Source organism: Phacochoerus africanus, chromosome 12, assembly GCF_016906955.1.
Source record: "Phacochoerus africanus isolate WHEZ1 chromosome 12, ROS_Pafr_v1, whole genome shotgun sequence".
NCBI lineage: Eukaryota > Metazoa > Chordata > Mammalia > Artiodactyla > Suidae > Phacochoerus > Phacochoerus africanus.
In genome coordinates, this window is record NC_062555.1 from 56,188,572 (window position 1) to 56,201,033 (window position 12,462).

A 12,462-nucleotide genomic window follows, 5' to 3' on the forward strand; every position below is an offset into this window, starting at 1 on the left:
TCTCTGTGCCTCAGTTTCCTCATTTATAAAATGGAGGCCTTCAGATGCAACCCCACAGCGTTGCTCTGCGAGGTTAATGCTTGTGAGGCACGAGCAGAACAGAGCCTAGGAAGTTCTATATAAATACGTCTGTTCCTGTCGTCTTTGTTATAAAGATGGATGTCAGTGAAGTGGTCTGGACCCCGCCCCATTGGATGTTTCCGAGCCACGTGAAGGGAGGTCCCAGAGCTTGGAGGTTGTGAGAGTGACAGGTTTTTGTTTAACGCCCGCCACCATCCTGCCAAGTGAGCCGCCGAGGCCAGAGCCCACTTTTCAGGGGATTGTGCAGAGCTCTTTGAATGGCTGTTGCGTTACTGCTGATCCCACCACTCAATGTGCAGAAAAGGAAATGAAATATTTTGAAGCAGGCATGCAGTTAGTGTTCCTTTTTAACATTAACTCACGATTAAAAAAAAAAAAAAATGCACGCGTCTGGGATTGCTGCAAGCATTGGGCTCTGAGAGGTTTAAACCAGGGCTCGGGATAGACTGGGAAGGGACGGGCTGACACTGATTAGAATGCCACACGCAGCTGAGTGAAGAGGCACGCGGCGAGGTGCGACCCAGTGCAGAGAAGAAAAAGGGAAAGTACTAACTCGCTGAGATGATGCAATTTTCATCAAGTACCTTTGAATGTCAAGTTCTGCCTGAAGAGAGATCAGCATGCACTGCAAAGCCTGTGTATCAGGAGAAAAAAAGAGAGAAAAATAGAAAAGAGAAAGGGTGAAAACAGGAACAGAAAAAAGAAACGCAGCCCCAAAGGGATCGTCCATTCACTCACACTGAAAGTGGAGCACAGTGAACCCCTCACCCCCGACCAAGAAAGAAAGAAGGCGGGCAGTTCCATCCTCAGGATTTAGAGAAGCACGCTGGAAGCAAACTCAGACTGGAAATGAGTCCCCCCCGCCAATGTCTTACCAGAGGCCCATCGAAATTCACCTTGTCATTTGAGAATATGTCACACTGAGCTGTTGTCCCTAAAGTTGCCCCAAGGCTACAGGAGAGGGACCAGAACCAGAAGGAAACTGCTCCCTCAGACAGAATGCAGTCTGCGGGCAAGCCCCGGCCTGCCATCTGGATTGGCACTGGCCACTGGGCTGCTCTATGAAGCCATGAGTGCAGGGCTCTGCCTATGCTCTGCCTCGTAGGATGACCAGACTTTCTCAGGAGTAGATCTGATGTGAATATTTACAGGCGCAGAAGATCGGAAGTATAGCTCAGGGAACAAATTCTGACATCTAAACCTGGTTGATCTTAGAGATTGCTTTCAATGGACTATGCTACTGAACCAATATTTTAACTATTTCAATATTTATTGAGTCACTGACTCATTTTTGGACAACTTAATTTTTTTTTGTCCTGGCTGCACCTGTGGCATATAGAGGTTTCCAGGCCAGGGATCAAATCCCAGCTGCAGCTGTGACCTAAACCATAGCTGCAGCAATGCCAGATCCTTAGCCCACTGTGCCACAGAAGGAACTCCTGGACAACTTAATATTTTAAAAAACCATGGAGGGAAGACGTGTTTCAAAAAATGAAAACTTGGAGTTCCCATCGTGGCTCAGTGGTTAACGAATCCGACTAGAAACCATGAGGTTGCGGGTTCGATCCCTGGCCTTGCTCAGTGGGTTGGGGATCCGGCATTGCAGTGAGCTGTGGTGTAGGGTGCAGACGCAGCTCGGATCCCGTGTTTCTGTGGCTCTGGCGTAGGCCGGCAACTACAGCTCCAATTTGGCCCCTAGCCTGGGAATCTCCATATGCCACAGGAGCAGCCCCAGAAAAGGCAAAAAGACAAAAAAAAAAAGAAAAGAAAACTTCATGATTCTTGTGCAAGTAGAATGACTTACTCTTGTATCCAAAATCAGCCTTGAGAATGAAAAGCAGGGTTTCACAGAGGTACCTGTACAACCACATTCACAGTGGCACTACTGCCATTGTAATAACTGTAGCCAAGAGGCAGAAACAACCCAAATATCCATCAACAATAAACAAAATGTAGTGAATGCACGTAATGAAGACACTCAGCCTTAAAGAAGAATCCTGCCACATGGTACAAGATTGATTAACCTTTAGAACATTATACAAAGTGAAATAAGCTAGTCACAAAAAGACAACTACTCCATGGTCCACTTATGTCAGGTACGTAGTCCATTCACAGAGATAGAAAGTTGGACGGTCACCAGGGGCAGGGGGAGGTGAACAGGCAGCTGTTGTTTAGTGCATGAAATTCACTAAATTATTATTTTCTTTCAGGGCTGCACCCATAGCATATGGAAATTCCCAGGCTGAGGGGCAAATCGGAGCTATAGCTACAGGCTTATACCACAGCCACAGCAGCACGGGATCCGAGCTGCATCTGCGAGCTACACTGCAGCTTGCTGCAATGGGGGATCCTTAACCCACTGAGGGAGGCCAGGGATTGAACCCATATTCTCACAGGTACTAGTCAGATTTGTTACCACTGAGCCACAGTGGGAACTCCAGGTGCATGCAGAGTATGATTTAGCAAAATGAAAAAAGTTCTGGAGACTGCTTCTATAACAGTGTAAATGTATGTAACACTACAGACCTGTATACTTCAACATGGCCAAGGTGGTGAATTATATGTCACGTGCATTTTCCCCCAATTAAAAGGAAAAAAAAAGAGGAAAAAAAAATCAGCCAATGTCACGGTTTGGCAGCTCACTTCATAACTTACTGCACATCCTTACAGATATGCCCATATGGATAATCATCCCATGTGGAGCCTGTAACTACCATCGTAATTGAATTATCCACCATTTAGGTCACCATCATAGACTTAGCTATAGAGAGGTATCATGTGTGTATTTCCTTTACTGCTGAATAATCTTGTATTATTTAGAACCTATTCTTACACATGTCAGATACAAATCCCCATGAGAACAAGAACACTTGACTACAGAGGTCAAGTTCCAAAAGTCCAAAAGCCAGGTCTCCAGACAGGGACTGCACTACAATATTCTACCCAGAATGCACTTAGGGGTTAAAAAAAGAGGAAAAGACCTCGAAGGGACTTTCGAGAGAAAAGGGGAGTGACACCATTAGAAGAACCATTAGCTAGACTGACCTCATAAAAGCCCTTTTCCAGGTGAATATATTCTCACCCGAACAATGAGGATGGCTGTAGGGCTGCCGATTCTCCAGCTCCCAAGTTTATAGGCTTCATCAAAAACAAAAGGCAGACCACAAATTCTAACACCCTGCAGACTCATGATAAATAAAAGTGCAAGATGCAAACAGGATGATAGATTGAAAGAGCTTCTGAGGACAGACAAGCGGGAAAAGGGCACAGAAGGTTACAGAGTTTCCCTCTCAAGGAGATGGGGGATAAAATGGGCTGAGGGCAGAGGGCAGAGGGCAGGGAGGGCGCAGCCCTGCACAGAGGTGGCAGATAAAGGGAGGGCTGGAGGAGAACAGCGCCCTCATGATGAGGCTGTCTGGGGCGGGTAGGTGGGCAGAGACCCCCAACCCCTCTCTGCCAGGCGACTCTCAGCAGAGGGACCTACAACAAGAAGAAAAACCCTGGACAAGAAGGGACAAAGACAGTGACTAAAGCAGATACGTCAGGTGAGAATCACCTGGAATTCAAGGAAGAAGGGGCAAGATAAACACAGAACCGCCCGAAGGCTCCATGCTTGGAGCCGGCTCAGGTCTGGTTGGAGCTCTCTTGCCTTTGCTGACTGAGATCAAGGAAATGCAGAAGCTGGGCTTCCCAACATGGTGCAATGGGATGGGCAGCGTCTTAGGAGCAATGGGACGTGAGTTCAATTCCACAGCCCAGTACAGTGCATTAAGGATCTGGTGTTGCCACAGCTACAGAGTAGCTTGCAACTGTATCTTGGATCTGATTCCTGGCCTGGGAATTCCATATGCTGAGGGGCGGCCAAAAAAGAAAAAGGAAAAAAAAAAAAAAAAAAAGGAAACACAGAAGCTGAAGAGTGTCCCTGCGTCAGGGCAGGTAAGATGCATGGGTGCTAGACAGCCCATCACAGAAGAAGCAGCGGCTGCGGCAGAGAAAGGGCCCTGGGGCTGGAGGCCACAGGAAGGTCGGTCTCTACATGGACCTACATTTTCTCAGGATTACCAAATGAAACTCACAGGAAACTTGTTCACTTCTCTCCAGGCTCCATCTGTGTGGAAAATGTTTTGAGCCCTACAGGTTTTGAGCCTGACAGTAAGAATGCAGAGAAAGGAAAGCGGATTTTATTAGGCCACTCACACACTCCAGTGAAATCAAGTGTGGAGAACTTCGAAGCCTGATTTATGGATGTGACTATAAACTAGAAAATTGTTCCTAAAAAAGAAAAAAAAAAAAAAGTCGGGTGGGAAAAGAGCCGAAGGTCTGTGAGTCACTTCAGAGAATTATGATCGTCAAGTACATGATCTGTATAACGAGGTTACATCACGATGAAGGGAAACGTAAGTGGAAAAACCACAGCTCACCAGCACAAGGAAACAGCTGGAACGGCAAAGTTAATAATGCTGTAAAAATTAAACAGAAAGACACTCTGATTACCTCAAAGACTCCTAATAAGTCCAGCAGCTTTTTTTTTTTTTTTTTTTTTTTTAGGGCCATACCTGAGGCTGTGGATGTCCCTGGGCTAGGGGTCGAATCGGAGCTGCAGCTACTGGCCTACACCACAGCCACAGCAATGTGAAGTCCGAGCCACATCGGTGACCTACGCTTCAGCTCGCAGCAACACCAGATCCTTAACCCACTGAGCAAGGCCAGGGATCGAACCTGCATCCTCATGGATACTAGTCAGGTTCATTACCATTGAGCCACAAGGGTCACTCCCCAGTGGCTATCCTAAGAGGAAACTACAGATGTTACTGTTTTACTGAATGGTACTTGGGATCTCTTTGAAAGGCTAAGCGTGGCTGGAAGACAAAGGCGTTCAACAGTTTCTTTCCTAATAAAGACAATGCTGGTGAGCCAGCGAGCAGCTGATGGGGAGTAACAAACCCGGGGACCTGACTGATGCCCAGGAGTGGCAGAGAAAATCAAGAAGGACCAACAAACATACAGATTCATACCAGTGAATGATGAGGGACACTGATTTTCTTTCTTTTGCTGTGTCTCTGAGTTTTCTATACAAAAGAGAGTTAGATAATAACATAAAAAGAGTATGGTTAAGGTGACACAAGTGAAATGTAGATCTCTAGAGAGCAACAACGAGAGAGAAACTGCAAAAAAGTGTTGGAGAGGGTCAGATTTTTTAAACACAAAAAGATCTGGCTTTGTTCAGCAATCGGGAATTTTCTTTTTCTTTTCTTTCTTTTTATTTTAGGGCCACATAGTGGCAAATGGAGGTTCCCAGGCTAACAGCCGAGGCAAGGCCAGATGCAAGCTGTGTCTGCCACCTAGACTACAGTTCATGGCAACGCTGGATCCTTAACCCACTGAGAGAGGCCAGGGATCAACCCCCTGTTCTCATGGATACTAGTTGGGTTCGTTAACCACTGGGCCACAACGGGATCGCCAAGCAATTGGGAATTTTCCGATGACAGTTTACCTTTAGTTAACTTTTGACTCTTGGGGAGCAGTTTACCCGTTGGAAGACTAACTATGGCTAAAGAAAATGCATTCAGGGAAAAAATAATAAGATCTAGTGAAAGCACATCTATGTTAGGGGCTCCCTAGAGCTTGTCACAATAATCACCGAGGTGTCCACCACATCTTCTGACTCAGAGACCTAATTGCCAGAGCCTTCACTCAGATTTTTATTCATGTGTCTAAATTTACAGAAGCTTGTTTCCTCTTCCTCCTCTCTTACTGTCAACTGTCTTGTTCTTTGCTTTACAAATGGAGAATTATCAGTGTTGGTTTCCACTAAGGTCACGATTCAAGCCACGCACAGTGCTATTTTTCTCAATTTCTAGAAGTCTACTACTTACTGTCTTCCTGCTTCTGAAGTCACGTGGTAATGATTTAACTTCCTTAAGCCTGACTTTCCTTATCTGTAAGTGGGGATATTAATAGTATTTACTGTGTTTGGTTGTTGTGAGGATAAATTGAGATTGAGGAATGCAGGGCACGGTACACAATTCTTGGCACAGACCAAGAGTGAAAATGGTAGGGACTTGAAGCCTTTTAAAAAAACATATTGCATTATCAAAAAGATGCTTTACTTTAACATATAAGCAGGCAATACCCTTAATTTAAAAAAAAAAAAATTTTTTTGTCTTTTGTCCTTTTTAGAGCTGCACCTGCAGCATATGGAGGTTCACAGGCTAGGGGCTGAATTGGAGCTGTTGCTGCTGGCCTATGCCACAGCCTCAGCAATGCCAGATCCAAGCCGCGTCTGGGACCTACACCACAGATCATGGCAACGCCGGATCCTTAACCCACTGAGCAAGGCCAGGGATGGAACCTGCATCCTCATGGATCCTAGTCAGATTTGTTTCCGCTGAGCCATGATGGGGACTTGCAAAAAAAATTAAAATTTTTTTTTTTTTTTTTTTAAATAAGAGACCTGGAATTTGGCATCTAATGATTTGTTCTTGATGTTCTGATTTGTTTCTACCTTGAAAAGGCTTAGCGTTAAATATGAGTTGCATAGATATAGATGACTTTAAAACAAAAGGAGAAAATATATTTTATTCATTTGAGAATCTTAAAAATGCAGAGAGCAAAAAGATTATATCTAAAGGAATTGCCTCTGTCACTTGTAATCTCGTTTTGTTTTCTCATGTTGATTAGTGTCAGTTGTACCACGAGGGGGCGCCTTGAACTTAGCAAGTACAAAAACACAGTCGCTAGCACGACAGAAGGAAGCAGTTGAAATCCCCAATTCAGGAGGAAACAAGACACACTCCACATGGACTGCTTTGAGTCAGTCTTCGCCCTCTTCAATATCTCTCACAGGGCCCCTTGTACAAACTCACTTTGGCTTCAAAGTGTAACCAGTGTTTGAAAAAACCACCACTCCTATAGTTAATACCAGTGACAGAAGGGAAAGTGAATGATTTAAAATTAGTAGCCACTGTGACACACAACTAAAGAACCCAATAAAAGCAAATGCTGGGGAAACCGTCTTAGAAATAATTTTATCCTGAAGACACAGTGATCTCTGGATCCCAAAGCAATTATGAGTTATTTGGAGTTAAAAAAATAAAAAAGTTAGTTGAGAAACCTAATTGTAATATAATTCCTTTTCTTTTCTTTTCTTTTTTTTTTTTTTTTTTGCTTTTTAGGGCGGCTCCTGAGGCACATGGAAGTTCCCACGCTAGGGGTCTAATCGGAGCTACAGCTGCCAGCCTACGCCACAGCCACAGCAACACTGTGTGACCTACACCACAGCTCACAGCAATGCCAGATCTCTGACCCACTGAGCGAGGCCAGGGATCGAACCCACATCCTCATGGATACTAGTCAGATTTGTTTCTGCTGTGCCACAACGGGAACTCCCTAATTCCTTTTCTAAAATGTTTAAAATATTAAAGGTAGAATAAAATTAGGTGGACTTGTGGACTGTAAGTCATGCTAAGATTTATAATTGATATAACAATGATATTGACCCCTGAACTTGAGCAGTTAGACACACCACCACTGCCAGACCCTTACCCCCATGTAGTTGAAAATCTGTGTGTAACTTTTGACTCCCCAAAACTTAACTACGAATAGCCTGTTGTTGACCAGAGCTTTACTGATAACATAAACAGCTGATTAACACATATTTTGTATGTTATATATACATCAGTATAAACTTTATGCATTCATGACATACCTTTTTCTATATATATATATATTTTTTTGTCTTTTTAGGGCCACACCCCTTGTATATGGAAGTTCCTAGGCTGGGGTCAAATTGGAGCTGCAGCTTCCAGCCTACACCACAGCCACAGCAGCGCGGGATCCAAGCTGCACCTGAGACCCGCACTGTAGTTTGCAGCCACACAGGATCCTTTAACCCACTGAGTGAGGCCAGGGATCGGGCTGGCATCCTCCTGGATACTGGTCGGATTCTTAACCAGCTAAGCCACAGTGGTTAAGGATAAAAAGTAATCAAAAAATTATCCTCTTAATGTTTTGCTATTTCTAGGCTCTGTGGTTCTTCTGCAAATTTAAGAAAAATTATTGCAAATCTCCTAAAAATGTCCAATATATCAATTGAAAAAAATCCACGTATAAGTGGACCCATGAAGTTCAAACCTGTACTGTTCAAGGGTCAACCATAATCTTAAAATATAGGATGAAGTCTGAGGACTCTGAAGGATAAACAAAAAAGGCTGCAACATGTAACATAAAGAGTTCAGGGTAGAAATCTTAAGAATTTCTAATCAAGTAAGAATCCTAAGAAATCTTAAGAACTTCTAATTAACTAAGAATCCCAACAAATCTTAAGAATTTCTAATTAACTAAGACGCTGAAGTCATTCTGTCGTGAATTTAGGACAGTAATGGGAATGCAACTTTTGGAAAGAAAACTGGGCATGAGCCTCAATTTCAGCATTTAATATCTGTGAGAACTTGGGCACGCTGCCTCGGGCCGTGTTTCTTGGAAAAGCTGCCTTCTCTGGTCATGTGCAGTTTCTTCATCCATAAGATAGTGGAAATAGGCTTATCTTACATTTGCTGTATGAAATAAGATAACTTAGGAAAAATGCTAATGCCAGTGCCTAAGCTACAATAAGGCAGCACCTGGCTTAATAAGAGCCTGATAAATACAAGATCGCCGCTGCTCCTGTGCAGTATGTGGCCGAGGGAAGCGTCTGAACCTCTCCATGTTTGTGTTCTCAGGAGTCCAATGGTGGGAAGGAGTCTGATTTAAAACCAAAACCCAAACCAAATCAACTTAGAATATGCACGCGCACCATGGAATGCCATTCTTCAAAGGAGTAGGTTTGCAAGGTCACACAACTATTTCTATGACTTTGCCATTGTCTGCAAAACACAGAGTATGAAGTAAGCAAGCAAACTTGCCACATGCAGGGCGGACATTCAGCCAGTGCTCCCTGTCTGTAGCTGCACTATCATGGTTTGTGGCCATGGTTCCTATTGGGCAGCCTGGGCTATAGCTACTATGATTTATTATTATTTTTTGGCCACAACAGTGGCATGCAGAAGTTCCCAGGACAGGGATTGAACCCCTTGAGGCACAGCAGGAATCAGAGCCACAGCAATGACAATACCAGATCCTTAATCCGCTGAGCCACCAGGGAGCTCCAACTGCGAAATATTCAAATATCGATCCCAGTCATTCGTCTTCAGTTGGGCGTCTCAGTCTCCACCCTTCCTACATTCTACAGTATGGGGGTGACACAATAGATCTGTGAGAGATTTGAAAGAGTCAAGTATCATGCAAATAAAAGGTGGCAACAGGATAACAAAGGCTTCGGGGAGCTATTTGTAAGACTGACTGGGTCTCAGGAACAGACCTCTGAGTTCCTTCCTAATCCTCCACCTTCCCACATAGCAAAGAGGGAAACAGAAGTGAGCTGGTTTAGAAATCTGCCTGCCAGGTGACATACAGTGTTTGGGAAGACTTAACCTGTCATCTCCACCAAGGTGACAGATATTTATTCTCCAAGCAGGTGCCGTCCATGGCCATCAGGTTCATGAGCTCCTTGAGAACTCTGCTGACTTTTCCTCCAGTGTTTTATTTATTTATTTATTTTTTCATCTTTTTTGGGGGGGCCATACCTGCGGCATATGGAGCTAAGGGTCAAACTGGAGCTGTAGCTGCCGGCCTAGGCCACAGCCACAGAAACATGGGATCCGAGCTGCATCTTCCACCTACACCATAACTCACGGCAACTCTGGATCCTTGACCCACTGAGCAAGGCCAGGAATCGAACCTGCATTCTCATGGATGCTAGTCAGATTTGTTTCCACTGAGCCACGATGGGAACTCCTCTTCTAATGTTTTTAACGCGACTGGATACACTACGTATTTTACTTGCGTGACAGTTTCTTATCTGTCTTTCCAGCCCCCTACGTATGCATGCACGCACGCACGCACGGATGTCACCTGCAAGAAGGCAGGGGACCTCCCGGGTTCCATTTCTCTTGTAGAATGAAGGGATGAAAGGCTGGAGGAGGTGGTGGTCTCTAGGAACCTTGGCTTCCTGCAGCTTGCTTGATCCGAGAGCTTCTTTCTTGACCATACCCGACCTCGTGGGGTCTGAGGAGTTGAGACGTGTCCCCCAGACAGCTGTGCCTCCACCCCCATGGCCCCTCAGCAGGCTGGCAAGCTCTCCATCCAGAGCATTCCGATCCATCACCCCAACTCCCCCATGCTTTTCTGCTCCTTGGCTGCTCTCACACCTTCTCGAAAGGAGGAAAATCTCCGTCGGATATGGAATTTCTGTTTGGCAGGGTTTCTCTTCCATTTTCACCAAAACCCTCCTCCCTTGGAACGCTAAACTCGAACAAAAATACTCCAGACCCCTCAAGAAGAAAAAAAGAGCTTCCAAACCGGAGGTTTCTATTTTGCCCTCATTATACAAAGGCTTTGCAATACATTCCATCCAGGTTAGGGGCCTGTCTGGTAAGAAGCTGCTGCAAAAGAATTCAGCTTCACACTGTGATCTGACTGGGCCTTGCTTTGGGAGGAGCTTTCTCATGCTGAAGGCAAGAATTTTCATAGGGAGGGGAGATGTAAGAATTTGATTTTTTTCTTTTTTTCTTTTTAGGGCCGCATCTGCAGCATATGGAAGTGCCCAGGTAGGGGTCGAATTGGAAGTGCAGCTGCCAGCCACAGCCACAGCCACAGCCACAGCAACACAGCATCCAAGCCTCGCCTGTGACCTACACCACAGCTCATGGCAGTGCTGGATCCTTAACCCATTGAGTGAGGCTATGGACCGAACCTGTGTCCTCATAGATACTAGTCGAGTTCTTTGCTGTTAAGCCATGATTGGAACTCCAAGAATTTGATTTTGAGAGGGCAGGAGGTGGGATAAAACATGAGGGCATTCATGGAAGCCTGTTGGGAATGCATGTCTCTCTCATTTTTCTTTTTACTTTTTAGGGCCGTACCCGTGACGTAAGGAGGTTCTGGGCTAGGGACCTAATGTCTCAGCCACAGCCACACCTGATCCGAGCAGCGCCTGTGAACTGCGCCACCGCTTGTGTCAATGCCAGATCCTTAACCCACTGAGAGGGGCCAGGGATCGAACCTGCATCCTCACAGGGTTGGGTTCTTAACCTGCCGAGCCACAACAGGAACTCTGGGAAGGCATTTCTGATCCCCGTTCTCTCTCACAGAAAACGGACACAGAGCCTGGAGTCACGCAGATCCCCAGGCTTGCCTGAGGTGGGGTGCCTCACTCATCCCCAGGCGCTGGCGCCCAGACCAGCCGCAGGACACCTCCCAGTGTTTCGTCTTCCTTCGACTAAAACGAGCAAGGCTGGTCTCTTCACACGTCTATGCTGGAAGCTTCCATGGCAGGGATATCAAAGCGGGTCCTGTGCACTCCGTGAGAGAAGGGCAGGGCTCAGCGGTCCAGAAAGCAGGGGCTGAGAGTAGGAGACCCCCACTCAGCATCACGGAGACCTGTGCCCGGTCCTCACTTTCTCCATGAGTGAGACAAAGAGCTGCCATCAACCTCTAGGGCAAGTCTTAGCGCTGGAGAGCCCTGGACACAGCTGCCTCCCAACACCCCTGGTGGCACCAGAGGGCTCCCCTCACACAGTCATTACCAAGGAAGGCTTGGCACGTAGAGCCAGAGGTGCACGTATCTTGCCTCCAAAGCAACATGTGTAGGTGGGAAGAACCCAAAGTCAGAAGGTCCTGGGTTCAAGACCTGGGTTCTGCACCCATTAACTATTTTACTTTGAAAGAATTACTTAGCTGACATTAGGTTTTGTATGGGGGCAATCAAACTGCTGAGTCTCACTTTCTTCTTCTTCTAAATTTTTAGGCCCGATGGAAGTTCCCGGGCTCAGGGTCAAATCAGAGCTGCAGCTGCCGGCCTGCACCACAGTCACAGCAACGCTGGATTCAAGCTGCATCTGAGACCTACACTGAAGCTCGAAACAACGCTGGATCCTTAACCCACTGAGCAAGACCAGGGATCGAACCTGCATCCTCATGGACACTATGTTGGGTTTTTTCTTTTTCTTTTTTTTTTTAAGGGCTGCACCTGCAGCATGTGGAAGTTCCCAGACTAGGGGTCTAATTGGAGCTGTAGTCACCAGCCTATGCCACAGCCACAGCCATGCCGGATCTGAGCCACACCTATGACCTACACCACAGCTCATGACAAAGCAGATCTTTTAACCCACAGACCAGGGCCAGGGATCGAACCCACATCCTCATGGATACGAGTCGGGTTTGTTACTGGTGAACTCCTATGTTGGGTTCTTAACCAACAGGAACTCCGAGTCTCACTTTCCACATCTGCAAAATGGCAACAGCCATCCTGCCTACCTTGAAAAGTCACCGAGACACAAATGA

At 45.9% G+C, this 12,462-nt stretch overlaps 1 protein-coding gene across 13 annotated transcripts in view; it reads right to left on the minus strand.

The window, feature by feature from the left end:
* KIAA1217 (KIAA1217 ortholog) overlaps nt 1-12,462 on the minus strand; it is a 460,197-nt gene that overhangs the window by 170,749 nt on the left and 276,986 nt on the right. For 6 of the 13 annotated variants that reach the window (XM_047755378.1, XM_047755373.1, XM_047755371.1 and 3 more), the window contains exon 3: nt 635-715. The exons of the other annotated variants lie outside the window; for them this stretch is intronic. In XM_047755378.1, coding sequence (XP_047611334.1) covers nt 635-715 — 81 coding nt within the window. The remainder of the gene's footprint in view (nt 1-634; nt 716-12,462) is intronic. 13 annotated transcript variants of the gene reach the window in all.